Here is a 20,758-nt window from a genome sequence, read left to right as displayed (position 1 = left end):
ACAAAGCTACAGCTGCAAACAGGTCATGCCAGGGCCATGGGGACTAGAGTGGAAGGTCCCACAGTCTCTCTGTACCTAGAGTTTGTTACCTGAATTGCTTTAGATATTCAAATAATTTATTGTAATTCTGCACATTAGCTAAATAGAGACAAATAAAGACTGCTTTATTTGCTAAAATTAAAACTGATATTCAAATAAAGCAGTCTTTATTTGTCTCTATTTAGCTAATGGAGAAGAAAGTAGATTTTCTAAAATGAAATGCTGGTTCCCTTCCCTAGGCAAGCTGCTAGGGGAGGGGTCGGTAAACCTTTTCTGTAATGGGCAAGACTGCAAATATTTTAGGCTTTGAGGGCCATACAGTCTCTGTTGCTATACTCAACTCTGAAGTTGTAGTACAAAAGCAAGTCCTATGTTGCTCAATAATGGGGATACATTTTGAGAGATGCATCGTTAGCTGATTTCATTGTTGTGCGAACATCATGGAGTGTACTTACACAAACCTAGATGGCATAGCCTACTATACACCTAGGCTATCTGGTACTAATATTATGGGACCACTGTTATATACGTGGTCCCTTGTTGACCGAAACATCGTTATGTGGTGCATGACTGTACATAAATGAATGGGCATGGCTGTGTGCCATTTAAACTATTTACAAAACCAGGCGCAGGCAGGGTGTGACATGCAGATCATACTTTGCTGATCCCTGTATGGGGGGGACTAAGAAATTCTAAGGTAAATTTGTGATGGTGGTTCCAAAGAGACTTAAACAAAGAACAAGAGAATATGTTTAAATGAGTGTGAAAGGGAGAGGTGAATTAATAGATGCCACCTCTTGGCCTATTTCCATTCTTGGATGGAAGAAATGTACACAATAAAATCTTTTCAAGTAGTATAAGCCAAAGATAATTAATTTTAGAGGAAAACAAACCTCCATTGCTTTCTATGAATCATCCTATCTCACTAATTACTAGCCATAAGACAACAATAATTTCCTACAATCTAGATTTCTTCCTAGGACATACCTGTAGTAAATTTCTAATCCTTTTTAAAGAATTTGGACAATAAACCAAAAAATACTATTCTCATAATCAAGCATAGAAATGAATTGATTTTATAATGAATTAATTTTATAAACTAAGTTATTTAGAATTTGTGTTTTAAAATTTAAGAAAGCATTCAATAAGAAAAGTAAAAAGAAAATTGAATGAGAGCACCCTCTCATACCGTTTTCCTTTCCTGAAGTGGCAACTGTACTTGGGATAGTCATACAGTTCAGTCATTCTCTCTTTGTATAAACCTCTGATAGGGCACTGCTCGAGAAATGGCACAGTAATCTTGTTCTGAGCCTCCACGAAAGCCTGTACAGAAAATTTAAATGGACAAAGCAAGTCAAATATAACATTATCTATTATCCACTAATATGTATCAGTGAGATCCAGCAATTCCACTTCTAGGAATATATCCAAAGCAAACAAAAACACCATGTCAAAGGGATACCTGCTTCCTCATGTTCACAGCAGCTTTATTTACAATAGCCAAGACATGGATACCACCTAAGTGTCCACTGATGGATGAATGGATAAAGAAAATGTGGTATACACACACACACACACACACACACACACACACACACACAATGGAATATGATTCAGCCATAAAAAAGGAGGAGATTCTGCCCTTTGCAGTAACATGTACGGAGGTTGAGGGCATTATGTTAAATGAAATAAGTCAGATGGAGAAAGACAAATACTGTATGATCTCAATTATATATGGAATCTAAAGGAAAAAAAAACTCATGGAAAAAGAAATCAGATTTGTGGTTATCAGAAGGCGGGAGCAGGGGGAGGGGGAATTGGAGGAAAGGGTCAAGAGGTACAAACTTCCAGTTATAAGACGAACAAGTACTAGGGATGTAATGTACAACATGATGACTATAGTTACATACTGCTGTATGGTATACAGGAAAGTTGTTAAGAGAATAAATCCTAAGAGTTCTCATCACAAGGAAAAAAATTTTTTTTCGTTTCCTTTTTTTTGTATCTATATGAGATGATAGACGTTAACTACATTTATTGTGGTAATCATTTCATAGTATATGTAAGTCTAATCATTATGCTGTATACCTTAAACTTATACAGTGCTGTATTTAATAATAGCTCAGTAAAACTGGGGGGAGGGGGAAGATTGAAAAATACATATCAGCAAAAGTCTATTTTCCCTCAATAAATAATAATAACTAATACTTGCATGGCACTAACGATGTACCAGGCAAGTATTAACTCTTTTAGAACTCATAATCCTATGGAGAAGGTTCTTTTACCAGCCTACCTTTAATGATGAGAAAATTGAGTCTAAGAGTGGTTAAAATGTTGCCCAACATCATGCAGCTAGGAATGGCAGAGCTGGCTCCTGAATCTATGTTTATTTATTTATATTTTTGGTGAGGAAGGTTGTCACTGAGCTAACATCTGTGCCAATCCTTCTCTACTTTGTAAACGGGATGCCACTACAGCTTGGCTTTGATGAGCGGTGTATAGGTCCGCACCCAGGATCCGAACCTGCGAATCCCGGGCTGCTGAAGCGGAGTGTGCAAACTTAACCACTACGCCACTGGGCCGGCACCTGAATCTATGCTCTTAACAAACACCCTATACTGCTGCTCAGATCACCACTGTTGATAAACTACATTGACACTGTGCCAAGGTTCCAGGCTTCTTAAGTCAGCAGCCGGTGATCCCAAAAGATGTCCGAGTTAAAGAAATAAAGTTAGAGATACCAAGGCAATTTTATCAATTTTGTTTTTCACTTACTATCTTTCTAAGATCTACTACCTTTAAAATTCAAAGAACTTTGAAAATTTTGAAACTAAAGAATATTAAAAAAAAATTGTAAAATGGGTGGCATTTATAAGAATATCAACAACAATGGTTTATAAGAAGGGTAAGAGATGGCCTGCAGGAAGTCAGGAGACCCTGGCCGCAGGGGCAGGGGCAGCTTTTACAACAGATCAGTTATATCCAAGCATACCCTATCTGTAACTAAGCAGTTAGAAAGTTTATAATACTACAAAAACTTGGCCTCAAAATAATTTACATGTGGCTATTAGTAAGAAACGAAACAAGAATAAACATATCAGCTGTAAAGTCCATTGAGTGTTTAATCAGATGTCTATAAATAGGAAAACCCTCAGGAGAAAACTTCATGAAATTAACAAGATATTTTGAACAGCAGACAAAAATGCATTATTTTCAGAGTCCACTTTTGGATGGATCATCCAGGTCAAAGGGCTCATTCCAGCTGAAAATGGTCTTTAAATGGGCTCTCCTACACAAACCATCAACCCCGCTCTGGAGAACCATGATTCTACATTGACAGAAAGCTGTTCTAAAACTCATTAATGTTTATAATGCACTTGAAAACAAGAGAGAAAGAGTATAAAGTATGAACACAATGATGAACAACATTTTTTGCAAGAAGAGCAATTCAAGAAAAATAAAATTGCTATGGGTCACATTTCTTATTTCATTCAAACAGAAAATAAAATTTACCAAGTCCCACGAAAATACAATTCCAATTGCCCATTGCTAGGAATTGGCGCACTTCACCCTGGCCTGCTTTCCTATGGCGCTCAAGCCAAGAAAATTTTTATATTTTTAAAGAGTTAGGGGAGAAAAACACGAACAGAGACCTACATGGCTCACAACATCTAAAATATTTAATATGTGGCTCTTTACAGAAGTTTGCTGACCCCACTCTATCTCATTAAAATGAGTGTGAACAAGGAAACTGGTTTCTGTTTTTCAGTTACAAAATTGATGCACAGCTGCAAAGCCACTGAGGGGCAGCATTTTGGAGAGCACCAAGTGTGTATGAGAGCATTACCTGATTTTAGGCAGGCAGGAAATGCCATGCCTACTTTAGTGACATGGAAATGGAGGCGTGCAGTATTGAAGTCACCTGGTCAAGGTCATGCAGGCAGTGGGCAATAGCGCTGAAGCTGGAATTACTTTCTTCTAGTCATTCTAACAGTGACTGAGGCTGACTCAGTGCCCGATACTGGACGTGGAGACAAAGCAGACCCACCCAGGGGGGCAGCCTGGGCCTCCTATGATTTTCTTCCGCTTATGTTGGGCTGAGCTGGGCTGAGCAGGCATGTCAGGGTGCTGGAGCATCAACAAGGATTTAATAAGAACCTAGTGTGTGTCAGCACCAATCCTGGCATTGTGGATGGAGGGCGACAAGTCCAAGACGAGATCCCTGTCATTGTGGAGCTAACGTTCCTCCGGAAGAGACAAAGCACAAGCCAGAGGGTTGAGAGCGGTTAGTCATCACGACCACACAGCGGCTACTCAAAGTAGCATCCAGAACCTGCACTGGTCCTCAACTGTTTGCTACCGGCCCACGACGAGACGAGTACAGAAACTGAGAGGCAGTGCTATAAGAAATTTGACGTTGCTGTGACGTCTTGGTGATATTTTACAAAAACATCAATCCACAAAGGTTTGGAAATTTAAAAAACGGTTGTTGACCACAGATCCTGGGAAACACCAGGAGGGAGGACGCTTACTTCCAGCAGGGTGGCCAAGGAGGCCCTTGGGAGGTTTTGAATTGAGGTCTGATAGGAGAGAGGGAGCAGCCATGCTAAGACGGGAAGGGCGTTCTGGGCCGAGGAAACAGCAGGCGCAGGGCCCTGAGGGTTGGAGGCGGCGGCGTGAAGGAGAGCGGGATCAGTGAAGCTGGGAATGAGTGAGAGAGGAAGCCCCGGCCACGGCAGAGCCAGGCAGGAGCTGGGTCATAGGCACCTGGGGGGCAGATATCAAGTTTAAATCTTCATTCTAAGTGCAAATGAGCTACGACTGGGTAAGAAGATAGTTATATAATCCAGTCTACCTTTTAAAAAGACTACCCTCGCTTTGGGTGAAGGACAGACGATAGGCGAGCCAAAGTGGAAAGAGGGAGGTCAATCAGGAAGCTGGGCCAGTGGTCCAGGGATTGACACGGCCAAGTGGAAAAGCGTCTCTGAAAGGAGTGGGAACGACCACTGTAACAGGAGCGAGGACAGAGGAAATGGGCACAGTGCACGTTAGTGTGTAGACTTGATGGCTATTTCCCAAAAGAGCCTCACCAGAACATTTTAGCTACTTGAGGTTCCCACTCTGAGACCCCAGCATGTTGAGGGTCTTGGTTGGCCCTTTCTCTTCCAACGGGGGGGTCCTCTGAGGAGGGAGCCCTGCAGACTTCCTTTCCCTAATTCTTCTGATCCGTGTTTGTATGAGGCTGCATCTAGGCCTTGCCTTATCCTGGCTCTAGGAGGACCACGGTGGGTCCGAGAGTCACAGGCTGCTCAGTGCATTCCCGTGGAAAGGCGGAACTGTGTTCTCCAATTGTTTCTCTATTTCCCTCTGCTTCTTTCAGCTGTCTCATGGTACAACCACCACTGCTGCAACAGAATCCATCTCTCGCTAAAGCAGACGCTTTGGCTTTTCTTGTTTCAAATGTTAATAAAACCATTACGCCAGGCATAATAATGCTACTAAATAACTAAATAATTCTAGGATTGTTACATCCAATTTTGTCACCTCCCACCCACAAATGTTAGTCAATTACTCTTTGAGTAGTATTTAAAGACTGCGCTCTTTCAACTCAAACATCTAGACGCAAAGCCAAACAACGTTCCAATTCCTAGAAGTCTCAAATTCTTTCATAATATACATCTTCATAACCTGGGCAAATCCTTGTCATGAAGGCATTGGCAAATTTTCTGTAAAGAGGCTTTGTGAAATTTAGGGTTCCACAGAATGCCAATATATTTTATTTCTGATATTTTATATTTAATACTATTTCTGATATATTAACCAGGAAAATATCTTCTTGGTCATTTACAGATTTAATAGTCTGGCTTCTTGGCCTAAAAATTAGAACAAATTTGGGGGAAAGGGAGAACAGGTATAAGCATAAAGAAAAAAAAACTGGAGGAATTGGTCAAGAGGCAGGGTGAGGAGAATTAAAATACTTTGTCCCTCAAGAGTTTCAGCATCCACGCTCACACTCCAGGAAATTAATATAAAATAACTGAAACCTGAAAGCCCATTAATGACACCCACAGCTGAGCCTCTAAAGAGGATCAACCGTTTAGATTTTATAGCTATGGATGAATCTGAACACATTTTCCTAAGAATAGCTGCTCAAAACTATAATTCTATTCATATATATATAATATAAAATTCTATTCATCTCATTTTGCCTTGACTATTAGAACATTCAAAGCAAAGCAAAGTTCCAGTTATGCAAGATGATTAAGTTCTAGAGATTTGCTGTACAACATTGTGTCTATAGTTAACAATATAGTATTGTACACATAACCCTTTAAGAGAGCAAATCACATGTTAATTTAATTTAATTCTTAGCATAATTAAAAAAGAAAAAAAAAAAAAAAAAGCAAAGCTACCTGGCAAAGGGTCGCTCAGTTTGGGAGCTGGAGATTCCTTTCCCCCGTCAGAAAGAATTTTCTTCTTCAGAAAGAAGAAAAAAAATTCTTCAGAAAGAATTTTTTGTTTGTTTGTTTTGTTTTTTGTGAGGAAGATCAGCTCTGAGCCAACTTCTGTTGCCAATCCTCCTCTTTTTGCTGAGGAAGACTGGCCCTGGGTTAACATCTGTGCCCATCTTCCTCTACTTTATATGGGACGCCGCCACAGCATGGCTTGACAAGCGGTGTGCACCTGGAATCCGAACCTGGGAACCCTGGGCTGCTGAAGCAGAGCATGCGCACTTAACCGCTATGCCACCGGGCCGGCCCCCAGAAAGAATTTTTCTAGTTGTCCTCACATGTACTATATTTTAATCCACAAAATACCTCAAGTCCTCTTACAAGTACAATTCTTACACATATGAATAAAAATGATTCATACAGTTACTCACTAAATAGATAGACAAAAAAGCTATGATTATATAACATGGGATAAAAGATATGAAAAAGGATGACGAAAAGTACTACAGGAGAACAAATGAAGGGGAAACTACTTCCAGGATAAGGCAGAGGGCTGGGGGGAGTGGGGCATGCAGGCAGTATGATGACCAGGAGGGACTTCCAGGTAGGAGACCCACTTGGCACAGGTATCAACCTCCACTCTTCCCAAATACCAACAAAGACTAAGAATGGTGCTATCTACATCCCACAAACTCTGAGGAGTTTCTGCTGCAAATGATATGTGTGTGTGCGTACGTGTGCGTGTGTGTGTGTAAATATATATACATGGATGACCTTGTTAAAGCAACTATCAGGGGCTTCTGGAGAAAGTGCTTGGCGTCACAGCGCAGCCTGGCAGAAAATCACGATCCCAGCCACACGTGAAGGGCTGAGCAGATCCTGGAGGCCAGAAGGGGAAGCACACTTGGATCCCCTGTCTCTGCTGGGAGTTTAGCAGGATTCAGAAATGGTTCTCCAAGCGCAGGAAGACCCCCATGAAAAAGAAGCCAAGAAGTGGCAAAGCTCATCCCTGAGGCTGCAGGACCCAGGGCCACAGGGCTGGACAGACACATGGAAAACTGGAGGCAGGTCATGCCAAACAGAAAATTAGATGCAGCAGTTTCAGGAAACATGTCTAGAAACTGAGACTATAAAGGAATGGAATAATGTACTTTACAAGACTAATATGAGGAATATATACCAAAAAAAAGAGATGGGTGCTGCTTATGTTCCAGTACTCTCTGAACATTCACAAAAATTAGCAGTACATCAGCCAACAAAGGAAACTTTAAAGCTCAAGAAGCATTGTGACCACAATGCCATTAACCTCAACTAAGTGCGGTGCCTCTCTCTTCCCAGCCCCACAAACCCCCTAAGGCTCACCACCAAGGAGGAGAAATAAGGAATTCAATCGATGAGAGCCCGAAATCCATTCAGCTTGTCTTTTAATATTAAAACCCAAGGTGGGTCCATTTCTTCTGAGACCATCTGCTCTCAGGTAAGGAAGGCTCCCAGTGAGCTTCTAGCTGCACATGATTAACAGACCAGGTAGGGCCTTCCAGAAGCCCAGCCAGGTCTCTTTCCACCTTCTCTGTCTGTCCTCGTATGGGTAAATCAATCACCCTCCTCACTGAGGCTGGTTACGGTCAATCAAGAGGGAAGGAAGCAGAAACCCTCATTTCGACCTTAGATTCAAGCCTTGTTCTCAAATCTAGTCATTACCAGGGAGCCCATTCAAACCTGAAACTTTAGCCCCATTTGGCTCAGTTCTTTGGTGTACACACTGCTGACCAGACACCTGGCAAGGATAGAGGTAATCTGCACCTCAAATCCAAACCTAACTAAAAAATTGATCATGAAGAAGTTAAACACATATGCATCCTCTCTCAAATAATTTTTGTATTAACGAGAGAATCCAAATTACAACAAGAATATCTAGAAAATAAGAAAAGACTATTAAGAATTAAAGTTCATGGGATGTGGTAAAAACATTTGGAGTTGACATCTGTTTCTTTCTGGTACCTTTAGGAAGTCCCACTGATAGTGGGGGGGGAGGGGTGTGTGACCTCTGCCAGCCAGCAGAACACCCCTCCCTTAGATCCAGAATTGACCCAGGGCCCGGGAGGATATCCATTCAGGGTGAGGCTCGCAGCTGGCCTAAAGGCTTGTTATCATGACTCCTACACACACATCAGGGCAGCTGACCTGATCTAGTCCCATAGCACTGAATTCAGAAGTGTACCTGGAACATGCTCGGGAGACAGTGCTTGTGGCTGAGTGTGCCATGTACTGAAGGACAGTGACCACTCTGTGACTGATGAGGTACATCTGGCCCAGATGAGGTGCTCTGTATCCAAATAAAAAGGCTGGGTCTGGAAAGTGACAGTTACGCCTTTGGGAAGTTTGGGGTTTACCCTCTCTCTCAAATCGGATTTTATCATTTCTGGGTACCAGTAGCTGGCACCACCACCTGTCACAGATAATGTTACTAATACCTTGGTCTGTATTCTAAATATGCCAACTCCTTTCTACATTCTTTGTATAAGTAAATGCTGTTCATCTTCATAAGAAGAGTCTTTCCATTAATTCTTATCTACAGGCCACAGTCAATGAAGTAGTTGTGAACCACGCAAAGCAATCAGAATCCTTTTTCAGGGACAAAAACGAACGCTGGAAGACAGAAGTTATATCCTTTTATGAGATTTGGGGATATATGAGCAGCCTGGAAGAAGCTTGCCCAAGTGCTGGCTGGGGAAGGCTGAAAAAGATGTCTACGCTAAAGGTGTCTTATCAGTAAATGAGAAAGAGGGAAATTAAACACTCAAATCAAAAAGTTTTAAAGTAACAAAAGAAAATAAAAATAAATTAATGAACTAGAAAATTAAAAGAGTATAACTTATAAGTCCTAGAACCACTGCTTTTTTAAAAAAGAAGAAAACGCACATTCAACAAAACTTCTGGCTAAAGTAATCAAAGAAAGGGGAGAGAGGTTACAGATAGTCAAAAGTAGAAATGATAAAGAAATAGAATCACAGACAGAGAGGGTAAAGTCATTATATGAAATATTACAAGGGCCGGCCCCGTGGCTTAGCGGTTAAGTGCGTGCGCTCCGCTGCTGGCGGCCCGGGTTGGGATCCCAGGCGCGCACCTACCCACCGCTTGTCCGGCTATGCTAAGGCCGCCTCCCACATACAGCAACTAGAAGGATGTTCAACTATGACATACAACTATCTACTGGGGTTTTGGGGAGAAAAAGGGAAAAAAAAAAAAGAAATATTACACATAACATCATGCTAGTAAATTTTAAAATCCCAATGATACAGACCATTTTCTAGGACATACAAATGACTAAAATTGTTCCAAAAAGAAAGAAGATCTAAACACAACAATAACCATGAAAGAAAGTGGAGGAAAAGAGCCCAAGAATTAATTGCAATAAAAGAATTTGTCTCAGATAGCTCTAAAGATGAGGTCTTTCAAATTATCAAGCAGATAATTTCCATGCTATTTAAACTGTTCAATAGTAAATGCAATGGCAGCATCTACTAAGCACTTACTTGTGTCTACCACTTTGCTGCATGATTCAAAAACACTATCACTTAATTTTCACCGCAGTCATACACAGTATTTTCCAAATTATAAATCAGAAAATTGAAGCTTGGAGAGGTAAAAAAACAAGAACACTGTCACACAACTGGTAAAATAGTGGAGTTAAGATTCAAAACTGTCTTTCTACCTTCTAAAGCTGCTCACTAAATGACCATACACTATTGCCTTTCCATGAATCAACAGGTTCCAAGATCTCTAAGGGTTCTCATTAGTTGCTGGGGGGAACGGGGTAGAAAGAAAATTCTGGAAGAAGGGAGACAACTTAGGAAGCTACTGAATGTCTAGCTCAGTGGCAATGCATGCCTGAACGAGGGCAGTGTCAACAGGGATAAAAACAAGGAGAAAGGTATGAGATTTTATGGAGGGAGAACTGGAGCTCCAGAGTATCATGCGTATGATTAAACAGAGAGATGATTCAAATGATCAGAGCGCCCTGCAATATTATAAAGAGTCCCAGAGTCTTTATTATGACACATGCCTTGGTTTCCCCCCCATGAGAAAAATAAGAACCGCAAATACTGTCCCTCTAATTTACAAAGATGCTATAAACAACAGTGAGGTATCTGCTAGGACTTCAGGTCCTTGCAAGTGGGCCCCATATAAATCAAAGGAGTTATTACTGTTCTCTAATCATGTCTAAGCATTCTCTAGGGTTTTCCCAAGCTTTCTGGATCTTAAGAATTATCTAGTGAGGTGTTTGGGAAACAGAGCTTTCTACTGAAATCAGATGCTCCAGCAGTAGAGCTTGGACATTTGGATTTTTAACAAGTGCCCAGGTGACTACTATGACTGAGTACTTTCTCCTCTGGACATGGCAGAATGGGGTGATGAATGGATTTTAGATACCTAAGTACAGCGGCGGTGGGGGGGTGGGGTGGTGGGAAGGGTGCTGGGAGAAGTCTGAGCTATCTTAGCTCTTTAACAACTATTTTCCCAACGATACCACATCTGATACCAGCATTTCTCATAGAGCAACTGTAGATGATTGAAACCAAATCTGAGTAACCGCCTCCAGGGAAAAAACCAATGTTAAATGTACACAAGCATTTGAAGTATTTCATCAACAGTATAGGGTCTACTTTTCCAAAATGGAGCTTTCCCTGATAGTGAACAAAGGAGGCTGGAGTCCTAGCCTCCACACAACACCATGGCTCAGCCTCCCTACAGCACTGACCTCCAGCCCCTCAAAGGTTAAGTGGCGCACGATCTCCAATCTCTGGTCCTCCCCGGCTAGAACATGATTCCACGCTGGCATGGGCCACATCTGTCTTGCTATGACGGTATATCCTTTCCTCCCCTTCAATTTCACCTAATGCTTGGCACAGTGGACACACAGGTAAACTCAGGGCAGGAGAGGAAAGGCAGGGAACGAGCACATACAGAGAAGGAAGAGAGAATGAAACCAGTGGACTGTGGCATTTGGTGTAGCCAGCATCATTCTCCTCCTCTGTGTCCTCCCTTTTTAGCAGGACGGTAACTCCAGATAGCTGTCCTGCTGCGACAGAAGCCAAAGAGGGTCCCTGGGGCTTCTATCAAATCTTTTCTCATTGCCAGCAATATAGCCAAGGGGTGAGCACATGTCTGGAGTTTGGCCGATCAAAACTCCCTCTCCTGGGATGCAGTCACTTGAACAAGTGACGGAGGTGGAATGACTGGAGAGCACTGACGCCATTAGCAGTGCTGAGTGAAAAGTGGCAATTCCTCCTATCCTTGCCATAAATTCCCTATTTGCTTGACTTGGGCAGAATCAGTCTCTGCTGCTTGCATCAAAAACCTTGTTGCAGAAAACAAGAGAAAGAAACTAGAAAAAGAAAAGAGACAGCAGTGTTTAGAAAAAGAAGATGGCCCCGTACCAGCAACAGCTTCATACTTTTGACGATTATCCCATCTAGAGATCAAAAGGAAGTTGTTCTCTAAATACATATTTCAATTGTGGATTGATGAGATGTTGACAAACTATAATAAGGCTAAACATCTCCACAGGAGGTGGTGAGACATCTAAGACCTTAGAACTCGTGGAGATTGCAATAATATGTGGTAATATATTTACCTAAAGCATTTCCCGTTTACACTAGACAAGGGATGACACAGTAGTAATTCTCAATCCAGGTCCTAACATGAAACGTTAATGAATGGTTGGAAGGGCATTTCACAGGTCAGCAGGTAGGTTCATAAGCCACCAATTAAAAAGGGCCCTACCAAAGAGCTTTAAGGTAATCTTTGGCCTAGTTTAATTATCGCACACTAGAGCAACGCAACCACACTTAGAAGTCACAGTTCCATTGCGGGGCGGGGGGGGGGGGGGGATGCTTGGAATGTGTCTTTTTATTAAAAACCTGGAATTCCAGAAAAAAAAAAATCTTGCTCAGTTTTGTGGGTGAAAATAAAAGCAGCGTGTCCAAGCTGCACCATCTTTATACAGAGTTTTGCTGTGGGTGGAAAATGAATTTTTACAAGCATTTCCTCAGTTGAGCGTCACTAAAACCTTGGAGCTAGATGAATTCAGCATGATTATACTTATTTTATAGATGAAGAAAATAAATCCCAGGTTAGGTTACTTGCTATGTTCATAGAACAGAAAATGGAAGACCGAGGGCTACGACTTGCGTGTTCTGACTTCTAGTCCCACCTGGCAAATATTCTGTTCCTCCACACAGCCTCCCACAGAATAACATCAGAAATGCCGGCAAGCTCAGGGGATGAGGGAACTATCCACAAAGGGGATGTTCACAGTTTGTCCTAAAGTCTTCAAAGAACACTATAAACCAAAACCAGTCTCGTATACCTTTAATTAATTCCAGTATTCCTCGGCTCCCACAGTAAGCTTTACCTGCTGTCTTTTGGCTTAGGGACATTGAGCCAGTCCTTCATGGTACTGGAAGTCACGAGAGCAAGCTTCCACTCCGTTGGCTCTTCAGCCTGACAGAGCAGCGGCCTGATGTGGAATGCAGCTGGACAAATGAACCTCTGCTCGCCTGGCTCCCCACTAGTTCTTCCACACATCACTCTGTTCCACGCTAGGGAAAGCAACCTGTCCAGGAAGATGTGGGCCAGACTGATACCAGAACAGAGGAGAAACTCCTAGCGCAACACTTTTAGGATTAACCTTAAAAAACAAAAACAAAAGCAAGCAAACAGACCAAAAAAAACAGATTTCAGGATAGACAGGAAGGATAACAGGGAAAACAGGTGTTTACCTCCCTAAACTCGACTCTCCACTGACCTCTGTGACATTAAAATCCCTACCCAGAAATCCTAAGCTATTGAAATATCCTAGAGAAGATCAGAAGGATCTTCTGATCCTGCAAAGGAAGGAAACAGTGAGGGGACAGGGGAAGAGAAAGGTGATGTTTCCAGGTTTCTTACTCTGCTAGGCTGAAGGACTTCCCTTCTCTCTACTTTTCCTTGCCTCTTGTCAGCAGGCAGAACGTCTAACTATTCAGCTAAATGGGAGAAGGGCAAGGGAGAGCGAATACTGTCCTAGGAAAGAAGATCTATGCTGCATATTCCTTTCATCCTCTCTGAAACAAATGGTAATTTTATTTCATTTTTTTAGAAGGAATGAACATAAACAAAAACAAATGTTTTGTTTTGCTTTTGCTGGTTCCTGTTCAGTTCTCCTCTCATTACCCACAAAGGAAATGGAGCTGTTGTGACTCTCATTTTGCCCAGGGCAGAGCTCAGGGAGAGAAAAAAAATTAAGTCATTCGATACATGAGGCTGATAGCCTACATTTGGTTACCTTGTGTCCCAAAGCCCCCGGGGGGGTGGGGGGGGGTGGGGGGGGTGGCGGCAGTATCCTTGAGAGCCAGACTTGACAGTTAGTTACAATCAAGGCAGCTATCCTTGGAAAGGTGTAAATTCTTCCTTTCTCTGTGTATCACTCCTTCAGTAACTCAGTAACAACTTCTGGAATATTCAACTAAGAGGCTGAAGCCACAATAAATCAAAGTAAAATGAGAAGACTCCTCAAGAGGTTACAAGGACATTGATTCTTTCTGGACCTTGGGGCTGCAAAACCACGCTCAGTGATGTAAAGAGAAGCACTGGTGACTACCAGGAAGTGTGGTGTGGACTGACTGCACCACAGTGGACAGAGAGGACAGGAAAAGCAAATCCTCATTTAGGACTCTCACAGTGACCTGAGAGCGAGACTGCTGCCTCAGCGATGAAAGCAGTCAGCAAACTCCCAGGGCCTGAGAGTCAATGTGGGGCGGAGGGGGCAGAGCAGTCCCCTGGCCAGTATACAGGAAAGTCACTACAATTCCCCCAGACGTGTGGTCCATGTGCGCGGTGAAGAACACAGGGTGACTTTTTAAACTGGATTTGGCAACTGGGCCACTGCTGATCATGACGAGAACGGTTTATATTGATGGGAGATGTTATTGGGAGGGGTGACAAAGGAAGGGGGGATTTCAGCTACATCAAGGGGCATGCAGGGTATGGACAGGCAGAGGAAGAGGGAGAGATGGCCCATGATAAGATCTGAACAGGGCACACCTGAAGAGGCCAGGAGACCGCTGGAGAGGAAGAAAGAGGTTGCAAAAAGCTAAGGCAGAGTGCGGGGTTTGGGGTTCACTTGCTTGTTTGCGACGGGAAACTAGAGGGAAATTTAGGAAGTTAAAGGTTAGGAAGTCAACCACACGCATGTTAATGTCAGCGGGTAAAGGATAGGGGCAGAGTCTTGTTATTAGTAGACTGGAGGCTCACGTTACCTCAGGGTCAAAATATCAAGGGGCAACAAGACTGCTACAAACTTCCTACTACGATCTGCAAAGGACAAGCTGGAAATGCCTGTGGAGTGGGAAGTGTGGGCTAACTGCCTGTTGGGACCTGCCTATCTAGACTTCAAATCATTTTTTTTTTTTTTTTGTGAGGAGATCAGCCCTGAGCTAACATCCGCCAATCCTCCTCTTTTTTCGCTGAGGAAGACGGCCCTGGGCTAACATCGGTGCCTATCTTCCTCCACTTTATATGGGACGCCGCCACAGCATGGCTTACCAAGCAGTGCGTCGGTGCGCGCCCGGGATCCGAACCAGCGAACCCCGGGCCGCCGCAGCGGAGCGCGCGCACTTAACCGCTTGCGCCACCGGCCGGCCCCCAAATCATTTTTAATGACTGCAAACCTCCCTCTCTGGCTCCTCATGCTGAAATCTTCCAAGGTTATCCTGGCGCCCCACTTACACCAGCGAGACGTCACTACGGGTCAGACATTCTAAGACTATATCACACTCGGTAGAAATCTAAAGTGCTTTTTAACCCAGAGCTTTCCCTTTATCTTATTTATTTATTTATTTTTGTGAGGAAGAGTAGCCCTGAGCTAACACCTGTTGCCAATCCTCCTCTCTTTTGCTGAGGCATATTGGCCCTGGGCTAACATCCGTGCTCAAATTCCTCTACTTTATGTGGAACGTCGTCACAGCATGGCTCGATGAGCGGTGCGTAGGTCCATGCCCAGGATCCGATCCTGCGAACCCCGGGCTGCCAGAAGAGGAGTGCAGGAACTTAACCACTATGCCACCGGGCTGGCCCCCTCCCTTTATCTTATTTTTGTTGTTTACTTTGTATTTCCAAATATATTGTCCTAGAATCGTTTTACAAAGGTAGTTTTTAAAGTTGCAATCATTTGGAGCACCGCAGTCTTGCATCTTTCTCCCACTTAATATCCTACCATAAGCACTCTTTCATGTTAGTAAGCAATCTTCATAGCCCCAAATTTTAATAGATGCATAGACTATTTCACCAAACAGACTCACCATATTCTGCTTAAACACTACACTATTGTTGGAAATGGAGATTATTTCCAGTTTTCCACTATTATAAATAATGCCCCTGAATGGCCCTTTTCTAGACCTCCATGTTTCTTTTTTTTTTTTTTTAATTTTTATTTATTTATTTATTTATTTGATTTATTTTCCCCCAAAGCACCAGTAGATAGTTGTATGTCATAGTTGCACAGCCTTCTAGTTGCTGTATGTGGGACGAGGCCTCAGCATGGCCGGAGAAGCAGTATGTCGGTGCACGCCCGGGATCCGAACCCGGGCCACCAGCAGCAGAGCGCATGCCACTTAACCGCTAAGCCATGGGGACGGCCCTAGACCTCCATGTTTCTGAAGTGACATTATTACTCTCCAGTAGGCTTGAAAGCTCTTCTTCATTCTCAAGTACTTGCTTTTTGTTGCTGCTATCAGATGGGTTAATTTTTCATCACTGATGGTATACATGCGTGCTACTCATTTTATATTTATTTTGTATATACTCACTTTCTTGAGCTCATTTTTCTTTCTTTCTTTTTTTTTTTTTTTGAGGAGGACTAGCCCTGAGTTAACATCCAACGCCAATCCTCCCCCTTTTTCTTGAGGAAGAGTGGCCCTGAGCTAACATCCGTGCCCATCTTCCTCTACTTTATATGGGACGCAGCCACAGCATGGCTTACCAAGCTGTGCATCGGTGCGCGCCTAGGATCTGAACCTGCGAACCTCAGCCGCTGCAGCGGAGCGCGCGCGCTTAACCGCTTGCGCCACCAGCCGGCCCTTGAGCTCATTAATTCTAGTAAGTTTTCAGTTGTTTCCGTAGGTTTTCTAGATACATAATTACATAATCTACAATTAATGATAGTTTTACTTTATCTTCTATAAATTTTAGTTCATGTTTTATTGCTCTGGTCAAAGCTTTGCAAACATATACAAATAGTAGTGATAGAGACATTCTAGCCTAGTGTGTAGGTTGTTTTGAGTGATATTTGTTATTTTACTAAAGCATTGTTATTTCTACTTTTAGTTTTGGATTTTCTTTAATTTCTTTTAAATATTAAATAGGATAATTATAAAGGTTTAGTTTATTAATTTATTAATATTAAACTGTTCGTGAATTCTTGTGACAAATTCTGCTTTTTTCATTTACTAACTTTTATTTATATTCCTCACATCTATATTCACAAGAAAGGTTGGCCCATATCTTCACGTCCAATATGGTAGCCACTAGCCACAAGTGGCCATTGAGTGCCTGAAATGTGGCTGGTCTGAACTGATATGTGCTATAAGTGTAAAATACACATTGGATTTTCAAAACTTAGTTTGAAAATGAGAGGGGCCAGCCTGGTGGGGTAGCGGTTAAGTGCGTGGGCTCCGCTTTGGCGGCCCGGGGTTCGCAGGTTCAGATCCTGGGCAGGGACCAATGCACCGCTTGTCAAGCCATGCTGTGGCGGCGTCCCATATAAAGTAGAGGATGATGGGCACAGGTGTTAGCCCAGGGCCAATCTTTCTCAGCAAAAAGAGGAGAATTGGCAACAGATGTTAGCTCAGGGCTGATCTTCCTCACACACACAAAAAAAAGGACATAAAATATCTTAATATTTGATATCGATCATATGTTGCGATGTTAATATTTTCAGTATACTAGATCAAATAAAATATATTATTACAATTAATTCTACCTGTTTCTTTTTACTTTTTTAATGTGGCTACTAGAAAAATTTGAATTATATACACGGCTTACGTTGTATGTCTACCAGGCAGCGGTGGTCTACTGTTCCCTCTTTACAAAGTATCTCTGTTGAGTTTTCATATCAAGGTTGGATTTACCTCAAAGAATCAATGGAGGTGAGTAGGGTCCTCTACCGTCTGGAACATTTGCTATAAAACAGGATTATACGGGCCTTGACAACTTGAAAAGATTCATCCAGATTCAAGTCCCCCCAACTCTTGTTTTTGAGAATTTTCTAAGTCATAAGTCTGCTCTGATATTCTTTTATAAAGGATAAAGCCTTAAATGCCAGGCACCATCAGAAATAGATTACCTGTATTAAACACGAGATTAAATCAAAGACCTACTGATAGTATTTCAGATCTTAGTATAAAAGAGCTACAAATGTTTCTCACTTCCTGACTAGTTTTATTGAAAAGGTAACAAGCAGCTTTTTCTTTGTTTTGGAGGCTATGTGAAGATTCTCCTCTTTATACCAAGCTATGTATGACTAATACACTTTTGTGTAAATGCATAGAAAATGTTTGTGCTGTTCTTCTGCTCATTAGAAAAATACACCCTGCCTTTTCAGTCTGAGACCAAAATCTAACTCATCAAATCCCAGACGATATACTAGCCCTTGTTAATAACAAGCCTGTTTGGAGAAGAGCGAGAAAGGCGTGTATGGAGGATGCAGAGGGAAGGCATAAGCTGCACAGCCCCTCTGACACCTGACATATGCTGTCTGAAGGTTAGCGTGGGAGTAGGGGCCAGCCCAGAGTCCACGCATGGGGACCTGCAAAGTCACACAGCAAGCACAGACATGAATATATTCCTATAGCTTGCATTCCCAAAGCTATTACACCCAGCGTCTTTTTTTCTTTTATTATTTTTTTAATGTGATGTTGATAACCTCCTGAGCTACCTGGGTTCCACTCCTTTCTCCATACCTACTGGCTGAGTGACTTCAGACATGTTACTTAACCACTCAGTATCTGAATTTCTTCATCTGTAAAAAGGGGAAAATAAACAGATCTATTTCAGAGTTTGCAAATTAAATGAGATAAGGAATGCAAAGCTGCCAGTAAAGTGCCTGGCATACAGTAAGCATACAATAAGTATATACTACGAAAATAACACTGTATACGCCAATGTCATTAGCTTCTCTCATATGCTGACTGTAAGATCACTAATTAGCAAAGTTTCATCCACTAATAAGTGGCTTGTCATGCACGGGACCAGCCATTATCAATTAAGGAACAGCAAAGTGTGCATTCATTAACATGTAAACAAAGACTGGGTCATTGCGACATTGCTGAAACACTCAGATAATCACCATCAAAGGTGAAGAAATCCAGGCTGTACCCAATACTTCAGACAAAACAACCATCATAGACAAGAGTCCTTGGGACAATTTCCCAAGAGATGCAAAAGAAATTCATTCCCTTCCCTGGTGCTTTCCATTCATTACAGGTTACGTAGCTGCCTGTGCCTCTCCACTCCCAGGCTCAACCCCTGTCTCAGCTCAGCCCAATGCTGGATGATCAAGGTCGTCTGTGGCAGAGTCAAGGTCAGGAGGAGACCCAAACCTGCTCCCTGGTCCTCCCAGCCTCACCTGTAGAGCTAGAGGCTTTGCCTGCTCCTAAAGATACCCATCTGTCTCTCACTTGGGAATTGCTACCCATCCACCTCTATAACCCAGGTGCTTCATGAAAGAAAAATGAAAACCCAAATACCAATTATTCTCACCCATGAGAACTCTGCCTTTCTTGAACGGAATTAGGAATGGGAGAGAATGTAGGATTACAGATAGAAGTAAAAACCATTAGAAAATCTCAAGATGGTGGTACGCTTACTTTAAGGACAAAGGATAGGGAAGAAGTTGAAAGAGCTTCTGCACTGGGCAGAGGAGAGAAATGCTAGCCACCAGGAACAGCGGAGGGTCGTAGAAAGGAAAGCAGGCGAGCCAGCTCGTGGGAACGAAAGCAGAAGAAAGAGACAACGTGGGATATACCCAAGCAGGACCAAGCTCTCCCTGCCTCGACTTTCTCCTCTTCCATAGATCATTGTGCCCGGCTGGGCCCTTCACCCACTCCTTTCCTTGTCAAGCTCTTTCCAGGATATGAAGGTGGTGGATTCTGCAACACCACTGACCAGGGAGTGTGTGTGTGGGGAGTGGGGATGGGCAAGGAGAGAATCCTAATCCCACTGGCCAGGGCCACATCAGGAGGGAATGCTTTCCTGGTAAATCTGAACTGCCTTGGAAATCTGAGTTCAGTTCTCCAGAGAACGCTGGTATACGTGGTGGCAAGGGACCATGAGACATAAGACGAGCTAAGACACAGGCTTTTGGAGGCTGAGCTGGAAAACCACCCAGAGTGCATTTAACGTTTTTTAAATGGGAAATGTACTCTGGGAGTCTAAAAAAGCTCAAATAGACTTCTGGAATGGTAAGCATATTAAAAATGATACACATATACTTATGTACTAAGTAATATGTAAATACCATTATAAATAAAGAGTCAAGGAACTTGAGGTAGATTGGAGAAACACTACTCCCTTACCCAAGCAAATTTAATTAACCATATACAGTGTATATAAATGGTGAGTCCCAAATGACAAGTCCTGGGCACTCCAAGGAGGAAGAAATATCCATAGGACATAGCACTTAGGGGCAGCTTCATTAATGAAATGAGACTTCAGCTCAAAATACTAAAAAAATTTCTCCAAAAAAGTAGGAAAAATTTACGCTTTTAGACAGGGCAGAAAATTCTCTCCTCCATGCCTTTATTTCTATAAAATATAAGAATGTTCTTATATTTACAATTTAGTTTTTGTCTTATTGTTATTGCATTAAAATCAATAAGTAATCCAAAACCACCATTCAGTTTTCAAGACCTGATATTTGTACAACATATAAGATTTTCTTTCCTTTGGAAAAAACATATCAGGAAATTTTTTCTGTCATATTATTTTTCTCTAGGTTTTCATTATTCTTTGGTAAAAAAACAAGTTTTCTTTCTTTCTAATATTTTCATTCCAAATAGCTGGTTCATCAGTCTCACTATAAACCATAAACATTATTCAAAACAGTTACTTGATCTTCTCTGGGACTAAAAATGCTTTCATCTTTTACCCACGAATCATTTAACAAAAAGTGGTAGTACCAACAGATCCATTCACCATCCCAGGGCAGAAAACACAGGAAGGTACCA

The 20,758-nt window shown here is 42.2% G+C and overlaps 1 protein-coding gene across 1 annotated transcript in view; it reads right to left on the bottom strand.

Moving 5' to 3' along the window:
- The window catches only part of PREP (prolyl endopeptidase), a 116,726-nt gene that overhangs the window by 90,204 nt on the left and 5,764 nt on the right, over nt 1-20,758 (bottom strand). Inside the window, exon 3 of the mRNA XM_058566549.1 lies at nt 1,229-1,362. Coding sequence (XP_058422532.1) covers nt 1,229-1,362 — 134 coding nt within the window. The remainder of the gene's footprint in view (nt 1-1,228; nt 1,363-20,758) is intronic.

The sequence above is a fragment of the Diceros bicornis genome, chromosome 23 (assembly GCF_020826845.1).
Source record: "Diceros bicornis minor isolate mBicDic1 chromosome 23, mDicBic1.mat.cur, whole genome shotgun sequence".
In the NCBI taxonomy this organism is placed as follows: Eukaryota; Metazoa; Chordata; class Mammalia; order Perissodactyla; family Rhinocerotidae; genus Diceros; species Diceros bicornis.
The sequence above is the reverse complement of the archived record's forward strand: the minus strand, read 5'-3'. Positions and strand labels throughout refer to the sequence as shown.